Source organism: Spermophilus citellus, assembly GCF_964194105.1.
Source record: "Spermophilus citellus genome assembly, chromosome: 1".
NCBI lineage: Eukaryota > Metazoa > Chordata > Mammalia > Rodentia > Sciuridae > Spermophilus > Spermophilus citellus.
Window position 1 is genome coordinate 237900772 of NC_138182.1, and position 20222 is coordinate 237920993.

Below are 20222 nucleotides of genomic sequence, written 5' to 3' on the forward strand. Positions count from 1 at the left end.
CTATAATCTCAGCAGCTAAGGAGACTGAGGAAGGAGGATCATGAGTTCAAAGTTAGCTTCATCAAAAGGGAGGCACCAAGCAGCTCAGTGAGATCTGCCTCAAAATAAAATACAAAATAGGGCTGGGGATGCAGCTCAGTGGTTGAGTGCCCCTGAGTTCAATCCCCAGTACAAAAATAAATAAATAAATAAAAATAAAAAAGATTAATAAATAAATATCATTTGACTTTTTTAAAAACCATAAAAAATTTGTTAGTATTCAAGAGTATAAGAATGCATTTCATAGCAAGTGTTATGAGTTACTATAAAAAAAGGTGTTGTAATTGAAACAATATTTAAATGAGCAGAGAAACTGGACCACTGGAATAGAACAAAGACCAAAAACAGACACACATTTGTGTCAATTTGGCATATGACTGGTAGGTCATCTTATGAATCACTGAGAAAATTATCGATTATTTGACAAGTTACTCCAGAAAAAAAATGAAAATTTAATACTTACTTCACATTATATTCAAAAGCAGATTTTGAATATGACAAAGAAAAAAAAGAGAATTTCTTAAACAAGAAACAAGAAGTACAATAAAACATAATCTGACTGTAATCTATTAAAATTAAAAACCTCTGCTCAACACAGAAGACAATAGGCAGAAACTAGAAAGATAGAGAAGGATTCAATTGCATTTTTGTAATGTTTTATTTCATAAATACATTTGACATACATATGTTAAAAATATAATGTTGGCCCTCATACAAAATTTATGGAAGGCTGCAGTAACTGGAGAAGTTGTTCCTATAATTGCAGCACTATTTCTGTTCCATCTTAGCTGTGTCTCCTTGTAAGTATAAGAAATAGAAAATGCAGTTGCTCAGTATCAAATCTATACCAACTCTACAAGAGCACTTAAACAAGAAAATGCTGATTTGGAAAGCCAGAAAGGATTTAGACTTATCAGAATCTATATATTTTGTATATCTGGATATACACATGTATAAATATATACACACTGTGTGTATGTTCACACACATGCACATACTATCATGTTTGCATGTATATACATAGGCTTATATACATACTATTGTGTGTGTATATATGTATATCTAATATTTATGTATGTGTAAGGCAACTTCCCACATTTCTCTAGCCAGCACTTCTCACAGGTCTAAATTAAAGCAGTATAACCTCTATATTCTCGATCTTGGATAGGCACAATGCAAATATTCATTTTTTAAGGTTCTGACCAGTCCTTAATAAAGAGACCTATGTTAATATTTGGCCATGAAATCATTTCTCCCCATTAATATTTATTAATAACTGGTATAATTAACATTCCATTTTTAAAATAATGATAAAAATAATTCACTTTTGTTTTCTTTTTTAATAGACTGATTATTATAAAGAGGGTATGACACAAGAAAGTTCTCTACTTCTCAAAGAAAGCTGAATTGAGATTTAATACTTTTATAACACACAAGTCATTTAAAGTCTTTTCTCGGATACTACTGACGGAAAAGCAAATGGTATTTCCAACTATGAAAACAAAAATTTAAATCTTGTGTTTTACTCTGAAGCTTTTGAAAAGTAAATTAATTTCAAGAAACCATAATTTTTTGGGGGGTACTGGTGATTAAACTCAGAGGCACTCAACCACTGAGACACACCCCCAGCCCTATTTTGTATTTTACTTAAAGACAGGGTCTCACTGAGCTGCACAACGCATCAACATTGCTGAGGCTGGCTTTGAACTGCTGATCCTCCAGCCTCAGTCTCCTGAGCTGCTGGGATTACAGAGGTGTGCCACCATGCCTGGCTAGAAAACTATAATCTTTAAAGCAGTTAGGTAAAAAAAAAAAAAAATGGGTTCCCTGTAACCTCCCATATTTATACTATTTAATCACTACAGAATGATATTTAAAATAAATTCTCAATTATTTACACAAAGTAGATAATATGTAAGTTGAAAAATCCAAAGATTAGTTCTATTTGCCTTTCAAATGTACCATGTTGCTACAGCAAATTTATATTTCTTTTTTTTTGCTTGAAGATTTAAGAGTTTAATTTTTCCCTAGAGCAAGATCATCCATTTTCAAAAGGATGAAAGAATACAGAACAATAAACTCAATAGCACCAAATGAAATTTAACACAGAAAACAGGGTTCTCCTTTCAAATGCAAATTTTACATTAAAATATGTTTATAAACCATAGTTGTTTTCCTCTTGATTCAACCCTTCTCCCTCCAATAATAGGAGCCCCAGGAACCAAAAGAGCATATGCATTACTATCAGATATACAATAGAACCATCCCCTTCAAACTGAAATCTGATTACTTATGGTCTAGACTCAGGGCTGCCCCAAAGGATGGGAAGCAATAACTATGCTCTCAGGGAGAACGGATACTGCAGATGCCACCAATCAGAGTCGGATGCTGTGCACTGGATCCAGGATGACTTGCACACCCTGTTCACTGCGCAGGTTCCGACCACCATGGACAGGAGAATCTTGGAACACCAGTTTCACTCGATGATGCCGCATGTCTGTGCACACATTAATAGTAAACAGGGTAAATATCATTCCCATGACAATTGGAATAAAGATGAAATTGAGGGTGGTGACCTGCAGTAAGCAGAGTCCTGGTCTGGGTTAGTATGAACATCTTCATACTGAATGGGAGGCTGCAATCGTTCCATACATTTGCTCTTTAATCTAGGGGACTGTTTTTTGAACTTGAAGTTGAATTCCCACATTGGTTCCTGTCTGTTCCCAACAATCTTTCTGCACCAGAAAAGTAAGCATTTGGAATTCTTTAATATGCTGGGAGTGCTTTCTGGAATAGCTGGATTCTTGGAGATTCGAGCAGCAAACGGTTCATACATATGGTACAGAGAACGGATCACACATGCCCAAAGACAGCGCAGCTTCTCCATTGACTCTGATCGCAGGCGCAAAGGCAGAGAAGCATCCAGCGTGTAGTGCCTTCGGTACAACCTGGTCCAAAAGGCAGCAGTGCAAGTGACAGTCCAGGCATTCTTACAAATCAAGGAAAAATTTACAATGTCCTCAGGACGGATGTAGGAGGCCAGCAATAGCCAAATATCCATGGGATACTCTTCTCCTCCAGCCCTGTCCAAGTCCTCTTTGTGCCTCTTGCTTTTCTTTTTTCTGGAGACAGTTCTCTCATGGATGTTTTCCTCCTGGGCATCCATCTCATCACTGCTGTCGATGATGTCACAGGACTCACTAACCCCAGAAAAGAGCTTCCTCTGCAGGAAGCTGGGAGGCTGCCAAACCACAAAGAGATTTTACTTCCTGCTGAAGAGCGTTGGTGACGGCTTTCTTGACCCATCCAGACTTCACGACTGCCTGCCGCATCAGAGTTGGCATAATCCGCCACGGCCACTCGACCAGAACAGGCATGCAGAACACGCGTCGTGGGCGCGGAACTTGAGTCGCTTTCCTCTCTTGGGCATGGCGACTGTGTCAGGGCTAGACCGACCTAGTGGGCGGGGACCCGGGGCCATGCCTCGGGCAGGAGAGCAGGTGCCCGGAGCTCCGGCTGGCTCCGCGGCCATCCCGCACCCAAGGCCCCAGCTCTCGCGATCCAAATTTATATTTCTAATTGCAGTTTCTTCAGAATAAAGTGTGGCCTAAACCTTTGCTTGGGAAATCAGATGTGTTGAAAGTAAAAATAAGGGGGTGGGTGGAGGAAAAGCTGACACTGAGAAATGATGAGACAAGATCTTAGCACAAATTGGGGGTGGTGGGACTGATTTTACCCAAACTTCTTAAATAGTATACTGAAGACAAATCTAAACCCAAAACAAAAACGTATATATTTGGCTGGGGATGTGGCTCAAGTGGTAGCGAGCTTGCCTGGCATGCGTGCGGCCCGGGTTCGATCCTCAGCACCACATACAAAGATGTTGTGTCAGCCGAAAACTAAAAAATAAATACTAAAAATTCTCTTTCTCTCCCTCTCCCTCTCCCTCTCACCTCTCTCTTAAAAAAAAAAAAAAAAAAAAAAAAGTATATATTAAGACACTAATATATTCATTCAAACATACACTAGAGCACTAGCAGGAAAAAAAAAAAAGGGGGGAGACTGTTCTATACATTTTTAACTGTTTAAAGTCATAGGCCTGTTTAAGTAACTGACCTATATAGTAAAACAACAAACCTACTGTTTTGAATGAGGAAAAAAAAAGCAATGAAGACACTATTATCAAGCTTCAATAATATGAGAAAATCATGTGAACACCATTAAAAAAAATTCCTAAAAGGAACATCAATTCCAAAGGCAAAAACGGAACAAAGGAAAAACACATAAATGAAGAGCAATCAATCAACAGTAGGGGTGGAACAGATTATGACACTGTATCAATGAAAAAGACTGTCCTGAATAAGAAAAAGAATAAATACTGTAAAAAGGGATTTTAATGACTGTAATCCCTGCAAGTCAAGAGATAAGGCAGAATGAAGCCAACTTCAGCAACTTAATTAAACCCTGTCTCAAAATTTTAAAAAAAGACTACAGATGGGGGTCAGTGGTAAAACGCTCCTGGGTTCAATCTCTAATGTCAAAAACATAATAATAAACGGGTCTTTAAAAACTAACTGCCTCATTTCTTCTCTCACTAAAATATTAAAAATAATTTCAGAGTAGTAGTTTGAATACATGTTTTTTCAGTGACTCAGTGGGAAAGGCAAACAATAATCAAAAGTTTCCCTGTCCTCAAATCAAACTGCTAACCAAGGAATATCACACTATATAAATATGAACATTTTCTGACTTAAAAGTTTAGCACAGGTTGAAATTTAAAAAACAATTATTTTAAGAATTTGAAGCAACATACCACTAAATCTTGATCTTGAAGCAAGTTACAGATTGCCTCATATAGCATGGGTCTTAAATCAGACTTAAATTTCACAGAAATCCACTGACCGATGAGCCAAATGACCCTGCGTCGCAATGGCTTATACCTAGATAGGTTAAAATCATGAAAGTAAAATGTTAAATATTTTATTATATGTCACCATTTAAATCTAAAATGTAATACTGAATGCATTCTACATTTACATAAAATCTTTAAAGCTACCTGAAAAAATTTGCCACAGTACAAAATACTACCAATACAGTCCTGATATAAGTAAATGAAAATTCTTAAAGCCCACATAACCCTGATTCTACCACATCAGAGTAGCAACATAGATCTGTACATTAAAAACAAAAATTTTTACTTCTGTTCCTCAAGTAACTAAAAATAGTGTTAATTCCTTAATGCTAAAGCTGCAGAGATCCCATAAAGTAATAATAAAGTAGTTCCTACATTAAATTTTCTTATTCTAGTTGTTGATTCCATATTATTTTCAAAACATTATGAATGATCTCTAGGATTATATAAAATGTGAGAAATAGAGAAGTCTGGTGGTCCATTTTCAGAATATAGTATTCAGCCTTAATTGAATCCAACTATAGCCATTTTTAATTATAGCCCTTCCTTTGTGCCCATCACAGTTTTAAAATTAGCCAATTGTATAGATTATACTTCCAAGTCCTCCAATCAGCACTGAATTTGTTAGGTGTGTAAACAGGCAGACTACCAGGCTGGGTATGCTTGCTAGCTAGATTCCAGTAGCACACACTTTTGGCAGAAGTAAAAGTTTGCCTTGCCCACACACTTTTGGGCTCAAGTTTGATTTCTTGCAGTACCTTGTTATTTCTAACATAAAATATACATATAAACTTACTGCTATCAATTTACAGAATGTGACTCAGAGTATAAAAATAATCACTTATATTTTAAAAGTTTTATATATTCAGTACATATACGTACATTTATTTCTTTGTCTTTGCTAAAGGAAATGAGGGTTACTAAGGAAAGAAGAAAAATCGCAAAGCTCAAAATACTTGTGTCCAAAATTTCATTCTTGACACAATTCAAGATACAAGAACTATAAGAACAAAGACACAGAGACAGAAATAACAATACTTGTGTAAAGTGAGGTGAAAGAATCATCAATTTGGGGACTGAAATCCTGGGTATTCCCATATTTGGCTCTGTTCAAACAAATACAATAACGTACAGAAAGGTCAAATTCCAAGGTCAAAGTCACTACCAGACTACTTTATCAGTTTGTTCCTCAAAGTGCTTCCTAAACAGCATCATCATCATTTTGGGAGTATAAGAAAACTAGAGTATCTGGTCCAGACCTTGTAACCAGAATCTACATTTTAACAAGATTTCCTACCCAGTGATTCATATATAAAATTTGAGAAACAACAGTCTTGACATCTGTTTAAGAGAAATACTGTACAAGTCATATAGGTAATTTTAAATTTTTAGTATAGACACTAAAGTAAGTCTAAAGAAACTGGTAAATTTTAATAATATTTATTTCAATATACTCAAATTATAATTTCCATATACAATCAATACATATTTTACACAGCTTCCATTTTTAAACTTCAATTAACTAAAATTGAATTCATTTTTTCAGTTGTACTAAGCATATTTCAATTACTCAATAGCCACATGAGGGGAGCTACTATACTGGATAATGAAGGTCTTAAACTAAACAGCCTTTTGGGTTTAAGGAAAATTATATTTCATATCTGCCTCCTCAAAGGAGGTTTCCTCTCCTTCAGAGTTTCACTAGGCCCCTGAGGGCAGAATGAGAGGCTACTATAGTCAATGTTGGATCTACAGGACATAGCAAATTCTAATTGTTGAACATTTTTTCATTGAAGAAATGATTGGAAAAAAAATGAGAAGATGAACAGCTACTTACTGGTAGAAATTACTTTTAAGGCATCTTCAGTTTTATAATTCTGTAGCTCTAAATGTTCAAAAAATGATTCTCATGAGGGTGGCATTCTATTTGATCAGTATTTGGTGCACAAATACTTACTAACCTATGACTATATGCTAACAGGCACCAGGTACACAGAAGGAACTTGATAGACCTATACCCTTCACACCAGGAACCAAAATCCTTCTGAAATATTTTTTATAGTCTCTAATTTTAAACTAGAAAATAATTTATAAAAACTATGAAAAACTGTTTCCTTCTATCCTACTCATTTAATATCTAAACTTAAAGTAACATAAAAGCCAACTCTTGCTCATATTCTAGGTATAGAATTCATAGTCTTATATTCTACTAGGCACTACCTGCTAAGTCAAACCATGACCCTTTAAAAATTATAAACAATTTCTTTAAAAATATTTTCAGTTATACATGGACACAATATCTTTATTTTGTCTATTCATTTTTATGTGGTGCTGAGGATGGAACCCAGTGCCTCGCATGTGCGAGGCAAGTACTCTGCAACTAAGCCACAACCCCAGCCCAATTATAAGCAATTTTAACTACTTCCTGCCTTCATCAGAAAATCAGCAATGTAAAATAAACACAAAATTTTATATTTACCTATTGTGAATGACTTGTAATTCTGGAAGAAGTTGGTTTTTAAACCACTGATCAAAATCAACACTATCAAATAGCTCATAAGCAGCTAATCCAACAGCATTATACACTGAAAAGAAAGTTAAACCAAAAAAAATCAAGGATTTCAGATATTTGGCCTTATATAACAAATTAAACTTATTTTGAGACATGTAATATATTAATTAAGAAAAACCCACCATACGTTAACTGGGAGAGATTATCAAAGCAGACATTTTAGAGACATTAAGCTATTTTACTATTTTCCCCAAATACTCCTTAGTATTTTCAAATGGAAAGTTAAATTTGCTCTAATATTAGAGTCAATTTATAAACTTATAAAATCGCATCTGTTTCTAAACAGAGGCAATATTTCACAACCTGGTCCACGCTTATCTCTCTCCACCCCATCTCTCACCACAACCCCTTAACTTCTATGTTCAAGTTAAACCAAAACAGTAACAGTTCTAATTCTACCTATATTTTGCTCCTCTTATCATCAATCCTTTCTTCATACTGCTCAAATCTTCCTGGAATCCTTTTGCACACACCTCATGTACAACTACTAACTCCTACTTGTCCTTGAGTTATCATAGTATACTTCTTTAGGAATCTTTCCCTAGATATACCAAACCAGCTCGTGTTTATCCCCTACTTTAAATGTATATAACCATTCCATTAAGTGTTATATTTATTTTTGTCTGCTTATTTGGGTATCTCTCTCACCAGATAGTTCCTATATTTTGGTAACTCTTGTATCCCAACTTTCCCAGCACAAAGTTTACCACAAAACAGACCCTCCATCTATTGAATAATTAAATATTTCTAAACTAGTTAAGTTTAACATACCAGCATCTTTGATTAGCAATGCATTCATATCTTCCACATTGGTGGGCCCTAAAAAAATAAGTATTAGTAAAAATAAGCAAAACTCATTTTAAGAATTTAAATTATTTTAATTGATACAGTAAACAAAAAAATCATACATGTAAATGGGGTAACCTGTGATGTTTTGATACATGTATACACTGCATAATGTTTGAATCAGGTTAAAGGTTAAACATATTTGTCATCTAAAACATTGGTCATTTCTTTATGGTAAAAACATTTAAAATTCTTTCTTCTAGGTTTTGGAAATACACATTTTTGTTAAATATAATTATCCTACTATGCAGCAGCACACCAGAAGTTCTTATTCCTGTCTAACTCTAGCTTAGTATCCTATCCACTGATCAGTCTTTCTCCATCCTTTTCTATTCCCTATTCTTACCAGTCTCTGGTAACTACCTTTCTTCTCTCAACTGAGTCTACGAGATCAACATTTTTATAATTTACTTATGAATGAGATGATGCAGTACTGGTTTTTCTAATTTTTACTAGTTTTAAAAAAAATTTTTTTTACGTTTTTTATTCTAAATTAACCATTTATAACTATATGAATTATGGAATACAAAATGATGTTATTCTCTATGAATACTTATGTGAAATAATTAAATAAAAATGCTAATATAGCCATCACTTCTAATACTTAACATTTTTGTAGTGAAAACATCTGAAATCTATTCAACAACTCTGAAGTGTATAATACTCTAGTAACTGTATTTTCACAGTGTACCAGACAACTTTAAAAATGATATTGTACCATGTGACCACTATCTCCTCATTATCCTCATCCCTCAGCCTCTGTAATCACTATTCCATTCTTTGCTTCTATGGCTTCTATCATATTAGGTTTCACATAAAAGAAAGAACACGTAGTATTTGTGTTCCCATGCCTAAATCAATTTCACTTAGATAATATCTACAATTCTAATCATGTTGTAATAAATGATAGTTTCCTTCCTGTTTAATATTTAGTAGTATTCCACGGTGTATACATACCACATTTTCTTTATCTATTCACCTGCTGATAGACACTTCAGTATTTATTCAATCCTAACTTAGTTTTTCAATTAAACTAAGTACAACATATTTGGTAATATTAAGCATATATACAAGGGGGAGGTCTAAATTTTATTACCATTGCCCTCATAGAACATGGGTACAAGATGTAAAGCTATAAACAACATTAAAAATCTTTTAAACACATTCAAAAAATGTATGACAAGCAATATTCTAGAGAAACATATACCACAAATTGTTAACTGTAATATCCTCATTATAAAAGAAAATTCTTTGAAAAAAAAAATAAAAAGATGAATTAGAACAGGACAATAAAAAGTTGGCAGTCTTCGCTATTTATTCAAGAAGGATATCAGAAGTAGACATGGAAAACACAATTTCCTTAGTTAATAGATTTCTATAAAAGAGAAAAATTTCTACCAAGTTTCTCAAAGCACTCTTCCATTGCTAAATAGGAATTTTTAAACTTATTCTAATAAGCTAGAATAAGTAAGTTCTAAATAAGCAAACTGATGCAGAGCTAGAAGGAAAATTGAACTCAGAAATCCTTGAAAACCTTACCATCAGACAGCAAACTGACCAAATTTAACCTAAATAATCTATCACTTCCTTCGATGGCTAAAAAAAAAAAAAGTAAATTCACATAATACTCTTCTTCTATAGAAGAACAGACACCAACAAAACCACATGCAAAAACATACAAAGCAACTTACATAGTATACATATTAACAAATAATCTTTTATCCTGCACTAAGAAACTGGCAATTAGACACTGCAAATCAATTAATAGTAAAATAAAATAATGTCCAAATAATCTTTTAAAATTAACATAATTATATTAATAGCCTATATTTGCTTTGGCTTATAATTTAAACAGAAACACTAATCGATTAAGCTTTTTGAAGAACACAGCTTCTTATTACAAACAAGATCAGATATCACCATTCCTACAAGAAATTTTCTTTCTGTCATTCCTTTAAATCTCTACCTACTCAATGTGATTCCTGCCCCAACTAATCAATCTATTCTCTAGGGAGATTCCACTGCCTTCTGCCTCTTATATTCATAAAACAATCACTTCCTTCTACCCCTACAGGTGAAAATCTCAGGTTCTGTCTTGAACCTCTTTTCTCTCCCAAGACTCCTTATATACATGTATTCCAAAAGCATCTGTACCTCCAACCACTATTAATGAAGATAACTGCTTTGCCTATAATTAAAACTCAAAAGTTCAGGAACATTTTTTATTATTTTCCCTTACTCAGCATATTCAATCAGTTGTGAAAAGTCAATCAATAAATAAACAGTTATTGACTATGCCAGGCATTGGGGAATAAAGACTGAACAAAACAGCTGTGATCAATGTTCCCTGAGTCTGGCACAAAATTCAGAAAATATAAATCAATGTTAGTTAATAGTTAAATAATTATTTGTGAACAAAATGCAATAAACAAGTACCTAAAACTTACTCCATCATTCTCTTTTAAATCCATACATTCTTTCCTCTCCCACTGCCACCACCCTATTGAGGCCAACACACTATGTTAACCTTTATTCATTCCTTACCAAAACATGCTCCAGAGAGACTATCTCCCCAAGGAATGTGATTGCCATTTTGCTCATGCTGCTACTATGTTTATGACAGCAAAATCTAATTATCATATCCAGACTATAATTCAAGTCCTATCTCAAATGTCCTCCTTTCAGGAAGGAATGCATTCAATCTTTTTCAAATTCATATCCATTATATAACCTAAGAAATAGCATGTTGCACATAGTAAGCAATTAACCATTTTTACTGAACATTAATTAAATGGATAAATAAATATATATCTCAAAAAACACATTACCTTGAAGGGTTTGCATCATTTCTAAAAGTACAGGAGTAAGAGTCTGATTATATTCATGGAATATATCTATAAATAGTACTTCAGTGCAAGGCTGGAGGGAGAAGAAACAAATTTCTAATAAAAACGATGGCATATTATATTTATAATAAATCAAAGAACATATATTCTTAAAATCCAAAACTTTTAAAAACTCTGGATTTAAAAATAAAATAGTACTGGGTGTGGTGGCACATGCCTATAATCCCAGTGGCATGGGAGGCTGACGCAGGAGGACTGCAATTTCAAAGCCAGCCTCAGCAACTAGGTGAGGCTGTGAGCAACTCGGCAAGGCCCTGAGCAATTTGGCAAGGCCCTGTCTCAAAATAAAATAGTAAAAGGAGCTGGAGATTTGGCTCAGTGGTTAAGCACCCCTGGGTTCAATCCCTAGTAACAAAAATAAAATAATATGTATTTTTAACAAAAACAGTAACAAAAATTGTTGTTACCTATATTGAAAAAATGACTCATTGTGATTCGTAAAAGTGCTGAATTGCTAAATGGTTCAAAATAGAAAAGAACTTTAAGTAAATGTCTAAAGTATTCTGCTTTATGTTTAAAAAAAAATCTTAGACATACAAAAAACATATGCTATGTCATCCCAGATATTTACTTCAAATTAGTTTGGGGCAGGAATGCTTATTATGAAACTAGACTAGCCATATGTTAATAACAAACTAGGTTTTCAGGAAGGGTTCATAATTTTATTGTGTTTAACCTTGTCCATAAGAACAAGTTTTTAAAGCTCCAGTAATTTCTCTGGTTTACAATTATAAGCTTAATAAGTCTAAAAATATTAAGATGTATTTTTAGAAAACCAATGGCAGGTTATATGAATTATGTAAAAACAGGTCTTAACAAAAAGAACAGCTCAGTGATCACATCTGATAAATTTTCATAAAGGCAAAACATTTGCCATATCAATAATGTGCTCCAAAAGCATGACACTTGGTAATAAGAGAAATGAGATATCTAAAGAAACTCTGTTAATGAAATACTAAGGAAAAAAAAAATCATTCTAGCAAAAAGTAGCAGCATTCACTTCTACAAATATCTTACATTTGGTTCAATGACAAATTATTTCCCAAGAAACTTTACTAAAAATTAAAAAACACAGTTTGTAAACACTAAGTTAACAAAAAATAATTTAGATTAGAATTCATAATTTAATCAAATACTTTTCTCTAAACAAAGTTTCTTGTAATTAGAAACAATTTCCTATCTGACTTACTGTTTAGAATTTAACAGTGTCGTTTTCTAAGAGCTTGAGGATTAAGCTTTACCATATCAGTTTTTTTCAATTAATACTTACCCTCAAACTATATTTCCAAGAATCTCCTCCTGTTTCTTCCACTGCTGCAATTAAAAGGACGACAAGTAATGTTTTCCAGAAATGCAATGATGATGTTTACAAAATCCCATTTGGAAAAACAGAGATTTCAATAATAGCACAGTATTTCTGTGAATGGTTTTCAACATAGCACTAAATGCAAATCCTTGAAAACACAAACTTACAGAATTCTTTCCTATAAATCACAGATAACATCTGTATATTACACAACCTCCTATCCAAGTGCTTATTAAATCTGTAAGCGTTCTTGCTTTCATTAAAAATTCCTTTTGGAGGAAAGCTCAATGTACCTATCATTTCCAGAGTATATGACATCATCTGATAATATATCATTATAGTCCTGATAATCATTGCAACACTGTAATCATATTTCTCAACTTAAAATGATTAGTCATTTTTCATAAATTTTCTACATGTATTTATACTTGGAGTAAAATACTTCAGGACTTTAAAAAAATCTAGAGGTTTCATTCCCTCCCACCTCTTCTCTTTTTTGGGGTGGTTGTGCTAGGAAATAAACACAGGGCCTTGCACACATCACGCAAGTGCCGTACCACTAAGCCACAACCCCAGGTAGGGTCTCAATTCCTCATGTTATACAATATATAAACTGCATAAAGAAAGCAAGAAACAGAAGATGCTAGTTAGAAAAAGGAGATGATGAAGAAAAAGAAGAAAAAAAGAAAAATGTATTGTGTAATATATTTTTAAAATGATTTCTAAATTAAAAAAAAGAAAAGGAAGGTATATATTCCAAAACAATTAAGGCATTCTTAAAATATTAGGAAGTCTATGGGATCCAGTTAAGGGGATAAGCAGAGATTAAAATCTAGCTCTTGTCCCACTAATGGCCAAAGTAATTCACACAAAGGCATTTTATAATTACATGATTCCTTTCTTTTCTATAGCAATGGCATGATAGATTTGTTACTCACCTATCTATGTATCTAATGACTGATCTACTACTAAAATTCAAACAGATAGACAGGTCTCCTGTTAGGAAAAACAAGCATCAAAAAAATTTCCAGTCTAGGATAAAAGCTCAGTGATACAGCATGTGAGTAGCATTCATAAGCATTTACAATCCCCAGGAACCCTTCAAAAAAAGATCTTCTAATGTCTTTCTGAAGTACAACTTTTCAAAAGTGAAAAAAAAAAAAAAATGGAATGAATCACAAAATAGAAATTGACCTAACAGGGCAAGAAAGTAATTTTTAATTTTTGTTTTAAACCATGTATTTGTAAGGGTATCTAAAAACTTAAAAAGGTGTCTTCCTGAACAAAATTTTCCACTACAGTTAAATGAATCATTCATTTGGTGTCTCAAATTATTCTAAAGGGTAAGAAAGACAACTAAAAAAAAAAGATACCCAGATCAAAAGTACTACATAAAAATACTTTGTTATTATACCTATCATTCAAGATATTTGTTTATGAAATGGAGAGATAAGCCACAATAATACAGAAAAAGTAATTCTTACTAAAGCCTTCTGGATCTTCTTCCCACATTGTCAATTCTTCTTCAGTTAATAAAAAATAATGAGAGACTAATCTTCTACATATCTCTGTCAAAGTAGGGTATGTGAAGAAGGCCATCTTAATCTTATGGGCTTCAAGAGTTTCAGGGCTGCTATCTAGAAAATTAAAATTTCGAAGTTAATTGTATAGCCAAACATTCTACTGAAGCTGGATTATATATATATTTTTATAAAAACATGCTTTTGGGGGTAAAGATAAACTTTGTGCATAAACGTTCATTTTTATTAGGAACAAATTTCAAAGAGGCTCTTTATTTATAATATACCTCATCAGTCCAGCCTTGTCCACATAGCTTATGCATTGTTATGCTACATTATTGCAGCAAATTGAAGTGACCAACTGATATGTATGTCTGTCTCTCTCCCTTCCATTTACAAACCTTCTTCATTCATCTTGGAACACATGCACATGAAGAAATTTCAAATAACATACAATTTAACCTGTCTATAAACAACCCTACTTTGTATAAAGTCAGAGAAAACTTTAATTGTTCAAATGAATACAGCCTACGACATGAGCTTCAGAGGTTATTATAGTATATAATTCTTAAAGTCCTTAAGCTTGAACTGATCTTCTAAGGTGTTACAAAAGAGAATTTGATAAATGTACAGTGTGTTTTTTTAAAAGCTGATATTCACATATTAAACACTGTAATGCTTTCTATTTCACATCCCAGTTAGAGTTTATTTTCCAGACTAAAATAAATGAGTTTCAAGAAAAATCTATATCAAAATAGCTATTACTTCACACTAAGATTAAAATAAAAAATAGTAAGACCAGGAAAAAAAAAATAAAAACCTACCAGTAATGCATTACCTTCAAAATTTTTGGATGGCTTATAAGCATAATTTTTGACAATCATCTTAATAAGATTCATGCACTGGACAATGAATCTTTCAAATGTAACGCCTTCACCCACTTCAGTAAAAACATAGCTTACAGAAAATTCCAGTGATCTCTGAATTAGAGGAGTAAATGAAAATGGATGCTGATCCAAGAAATCTAAAAGCTGTGAAGAAAAAAATTAAATGCATTTTTCCCAAATTCGTATTGGAATATAATCATTTCAGTTATAAGTTTACTAATTAAAATTTAGCAAATTTTGAACCTTGGTAAGAGTCTACATATATTCAGTTTTACATGCACTATAACCCTTCCTGAAGTACATAATATAACATGGATTTTGCCACGTTATATCTCTTAATAAGACTTTTCTATTATTTCCATTACAGGGACCAAAAAAGTCCTGCTTCATACTAATTTGATAACAATGGGTAAAAGTGATACAAATCATTTTGTATATAAAAGGTAGGCTTTTTTAAAAAAAGTAATAAATAAAGGGAAAGAATTAAAAAATAATCCTGCCTTTCTGTATGAACTGTATTTCGATGGACCAAATAGTTCTGATGAGGGAGATTTCTTCTTTATAGAAAAATTCCAGCTAATAAATGCAAAAAGGAATAATAGAATTAGAATGCCATCATTTTGTAATCCCAATCAAATCATGGTACTAGGCATTGCTCATCCATGGCTGCTAAAATCTAGAGGGGAAAGGGTGCTGAGAAACTCAGCTCACTCATCAATCTTCGCCTTCTAATAGAGATAATCAGATATTGTGTGCCTTTTGATGGGCTGTAATATGAATACACAACATTGCCTACAAAGTATTCTTGTCAGCATCCCCTACCAAAAGAAAATAAAAATACCCTGAATGTGACCAAGCTTCTAGATGTAACTACAAATTCATGAGAAATATAGGGGGGATAAGAAGAGTGTGGAAACAAAGGAATATCTTAAATAACACCTAGGGATGCAAGCAAATTCAAAACATGGTGAACACTCAGGAAAGTACCTATTACTTCAACAAATAAAAAGCAAGGAAAAAGAAGAACAGAAAGGTAACAGATACTATCCCCGAGTCAAATAAACCAATTATAAAAAGTTTATACAAAGAGAAATCTGAAAACAGAATAGATTTTTAAATGAAATCAATTAGTACTTTTTAATGTGACAACTGTGTTTAAGAATGCTTTAGGAAGGGTTGGGGCGGTAGCTTAGTGATAGAGCCCTTGCCTCTCACGGGGAGGCACGAGGTTCAATCCTAAGCACCACATATAACATAAATTTACAAAACAAAGATATTGCGTGTCCATCTACAACTAAAAAATTTTTTGAAAAATGAATGACACAGTGCTGCATCTCCAAACAGGCTGCCCAATGCCATCGCATGGCCTGCCCTATCAGCCCCATCTCTGAAAGCAGTAGCCTTTCTCTTGGGACAACTCCGAAGTCACCCTGGTTTACCTTCGATGCCAACATCACCAACTTTGGTTGGGGCAGCTTCCACCTTAGGATACTGGCTAGGGCCTGGAAGCCTAACATCAAGGTACCTACAGGTTTGACACGGCCATCGCCACAAACTAGGGAGGAGCCCACCTCCATCAAGAGACAACAACCAGCACCTGGAAGACCATCACCAAGGTCCCTGCAGGCTTGGTTACACCAGAAATATCCCTGCTAGCCTACTTCTCTTGATTCCTATTTCACTCCTCCTGCAATCTAATACCTCTCTATTCCCACCTCCTATCTCATAAACCCCACATTCAACACCTCACCCCCGCTCTTTCTTTGTCCATCATTAGGAACTGTAGAACCTTATGCAAACCTACTATTTATATTGTATTTACTAACTGAAGACATCATTTCTGTTTATTGGGACAGAACTATAATTGTCTAAAATATGAGCTGCATATTGTCTGCATTGGGTGCTATAAATATTGATCTTCCCCCTTAAAAGCAAGGTACTGGTAACCTGCAGGAAAACTACAAGATTATAGGGTAGAAACTGTAATACCTCAGATCTGCACTGCTAGAGAGAAAGACAAATGAACAACATTAAAAAAAAAAAAAAAAAGAGAAGAAAGTGCTCCAAACAAAGATACTACACTAATAGACTGTATTGACAGCAAAGTAGATGAAATGTCAGAGAAGGAGTTCAGAATGTATGTACATAATTAAAATGAAATGCAAAGCAAAGAATGATATAAGAGGGCAAATACAGGCAACCATTGATCACTCCAACAAAGAGATAAGAAAGCAAATAGATGTAATGCAAAAGATTACCTCAAGAAAGAGAGATTCTTAAAAAAAGAAATCTATGAAATGAAGGAAACAATAACCCAAACAAAAAAAATCAATAGAAAGCATCACCAATAGACTAAATCACTTGGAAAACAGAATCTCAGGCAATGAACACAAAATATATAATCTTGAAAATAAAAGTTGACCGCACAGTGAAGATAGTAAGAAACCATGAACAGAACCTCCAAGATTATGGGATAACATGAAAGACCAAATCTAAGATTAGCAAGGTAAAGGAAGGCTCAGAGATACAAACCAAAGGGATACACAATCTCTTCACTGAAATAATATCAGAAAATTTCCCAAACATGAAGAATGAATTGGAGGGGCTGGAGTTGTAGCTCTGTGGCAGAGTGCTTGCCTAGCACATGTGAGACACTAGGTTCGAATCTCAGCACCACATGTAAGTAAACAAAAGAAAGGTTCATTGAAAACTTAAAACAAAAGAATAAATTGGAAAATACAAGAAGCCTACAGGACACCAAATATACAAAATTACAACAGATCCACACCAAGACATATTATAATGAAAATGCCTAGCATACAAAATAAGGACAGAATTTTAAAAGCCACAAGAGAAAAGTTTTAGATTACATATAGGAGGAAAACAATTTGGATCTCAACGGGTTTTTCAACCCAGACCCTCAAAACTACAAGATAGCTGGAACAACATATACCAAGCTCTGAAAGAAAATGGATGCCAACCAAGAATCTTATATCCAGCAAAATTAAGCTTCAGATTCGATGATGAAATAAATATCTTCAATAATAAACAAAAGTTAAAAAAATTTACAGTGAGAGAGCCTGCACTATAGAATCAGCAAACTATTCATGAGGAAGAAATGAAAAACAACAATGAAAATCAGTAAAGGGAGGAACTACACTAAAGGAAAGCCAATCAAAGGAGAAACCAAGAGTCAAGTTAAAAACCAAAATAAACCAAAATGACTGGGAATACAAACTATATTTCATAATAGATAATATATATGTTTAAGTAAAGAATATATAGGCATATGTATTATTTATATATATGTCAAAACATATATACACACACACAAACACACACACAATGTATCAAAACCTACAGTTAGATTTAGGGATTAGGTGAAATTACAATAGCTTTTAAGTCTTTGTAAAATCTTTTAAATTAAGCACCTAGAGTTATAATTGTGAATTTGGGCTGCAGTCACAGAAATTAAGAATTGCTTATTAATATCAGGAATAGAGTTAGCATTATGGTAGTAATTTCTATACAAATAAATATGAATATATATAAATAAATATATATCTCATATACAGAAATATTTGCGAAAAGTGTTATTATTTGTATATAACAATATTTATGAATTTATATTCCATAATATATAGGTACATTCATGTAAACTGTTATGGTTTATATATACAGAGGTTCTGGTGAGGCATACTGGTAGATATATAGGAAGAGGTGTAGAAAAATAGTTAGCATTAGTTTAGGTTTTAAACATTATTATCCAAATATATGAATACAATATAAATATATATATAAAAATATAAATGAAAATATTTAAATGTACAGGGATTTGTATACAGTTAATTTTTTTTGAGATGGAGGTTTACATTGTTGTTAGATATATTTTAAGAATATGTAACTGAACATATATAAAAATTTATGGGCAGGATTTTGTTTAGCATTAGGGCACATACCTACGTATATTTATAAACATATAAAGAAATATGTATGTAAAAATATATATGAGGGGGCTGGAGTTGTGGCTCAGTGGTAGAGCGCTTGTCTAGCATGTGTGAAGCCCTGGGTTCAATCCTCAGCATCGCATATAAATAAATAAATTAAATAGAAGATCCATTTACAACTAAAAATATTTAAAATAGATATATATGGGTATTCAAAGTAATAATTACAATTTTTGTTTAGAAGACTGATGGTTATGGGTAGGGTTAGGTTTAGTTCTGAAGTAGGGACCTAGGTTGAGGGTGAAAGTTCCCATTAGAATACATATATCTATATACGTACATAAATATGAATACAGAATTAAACATTTACATGAAAGTTTATAAATATAACTTTTATCTATGTCTATTTTAAAGTTATGCAGTATTTTTATGTTTGTAATAATCTGGGGTTTGCCTATGGAAATGAATATATATAAAATATCTATGAAAAAAATGAAAGGTCAAAATCTTTTTAAGAAAAAAAAACAAAAAACACTTTGAAAAAGCTAAGTGCAGTGGCACACACCTGTAATCCCAGCAGCTCAGGAGGCTGAAGCAGGAGGATCATGAGTTCAAAGCCAGCCTCAGCAAGAGCAGGGAAATAAGCAATTCAATGAGACCCTGTCTCTAAATAAAATATAAAACAGGGCTGGGGATGTTGTTCAGTGGTTGAGTGTCCCTAAGTTCAATCCCTGGTACCAATAAAATACTTACAGATAATACTATAGAACATCTAGGATTTGCTTTGGAATAATCAGCAAGAGTGGGGAGAGAAAGGAAGCACACAAATAAAATAGGATTTACCATGACTATATGGTGATAATTGTTGAAACTGGATTATGAACAAATGGAAACTTATTCAATTCTATTGAAGGCATATATGATGTTTCCCAATTTAAAGGTTTTCATTAAAGTCTTAGAGATCATAAATATAGATTTTGTAAATAAAATTATTGCTGTGAACTCATTCTAAAAAGTAGAATAAATTACAGATACCATCTATCTACATCATCACCTAAAGTAAGAACTAAAAGAAAGAACTACAGCGGGACATGGTGGCACATGCCTGCAATGCCAGCAACTCAGGAGGCTGAAGCAGGAGGATTGTAAATTCAAAGCCATCCTCAGAAACTTAGTGAGGCCCTAAACAACTCAGCCATACCCTGTCTCAAAATAAAAAATAAATAAATAAAATGGGCTGGGGATATGGCTCAGTGGTTAAGTACTCTAGGGTTCAATTCATGGTCT

The 20222-nt window shown here is 33.3% G+C and overlaps 1 protein-coding gene and 1 pseudogene across 8 annotated transcripts in view; both read right to left on the minus strand.

Annotated features, from left to right (window-relative positions):
- The window catches only part of IPO11 (importin 11), a 218473-nt gene that overhangs the window by 130648 nt on the left and 67603 nt on the right, over nucleotides 1–20222 (minus strand). For all 7 annotated transcript variants that reach the window (XM_081293441.1, XM_081293442.1, XM_081293444.1 and 4 more), the window contains 7 exons: nucleotides 14940–15132; nucleotides 14066–14218; nucleotides 12546–12589; nucleotides 11198–11288; nucleotides 8295–8342; nucleotides 7431–7536; nucleotides 4853–4979 (listed from right to left, as the gene is read on the minus strand). In XM_081293441.1, the coding sequence (XP_081149567.1) occupies nucleotides 4853–4979; nucleotides 7431–7536; nucleotides 8295–8342; nucleotides 11198–11288; nucleotides 12546–12589; nucleotides 14066–14218; nucleotides 14940–15132 (762 nt within the window). The remainder of the gene's footprint in view (nucleotides 1–4852; nucleotides 4980–7430; nucleotides 7537–8294; nucleotides 8343–11197; nucleotides 11289–12545; nucleotides 12590–14065; nucleotides 14219–14939; nucleotides 15133–20222) is intronic.
- LOC308651826 (transmembrane protein 183A-like) lies at nucleotides 754–3912 on the minus strand (annotated as a pseudogene). The gene has a single exon. The product of its transcript is annotated as a transmembrane protein 183A-like (transcript).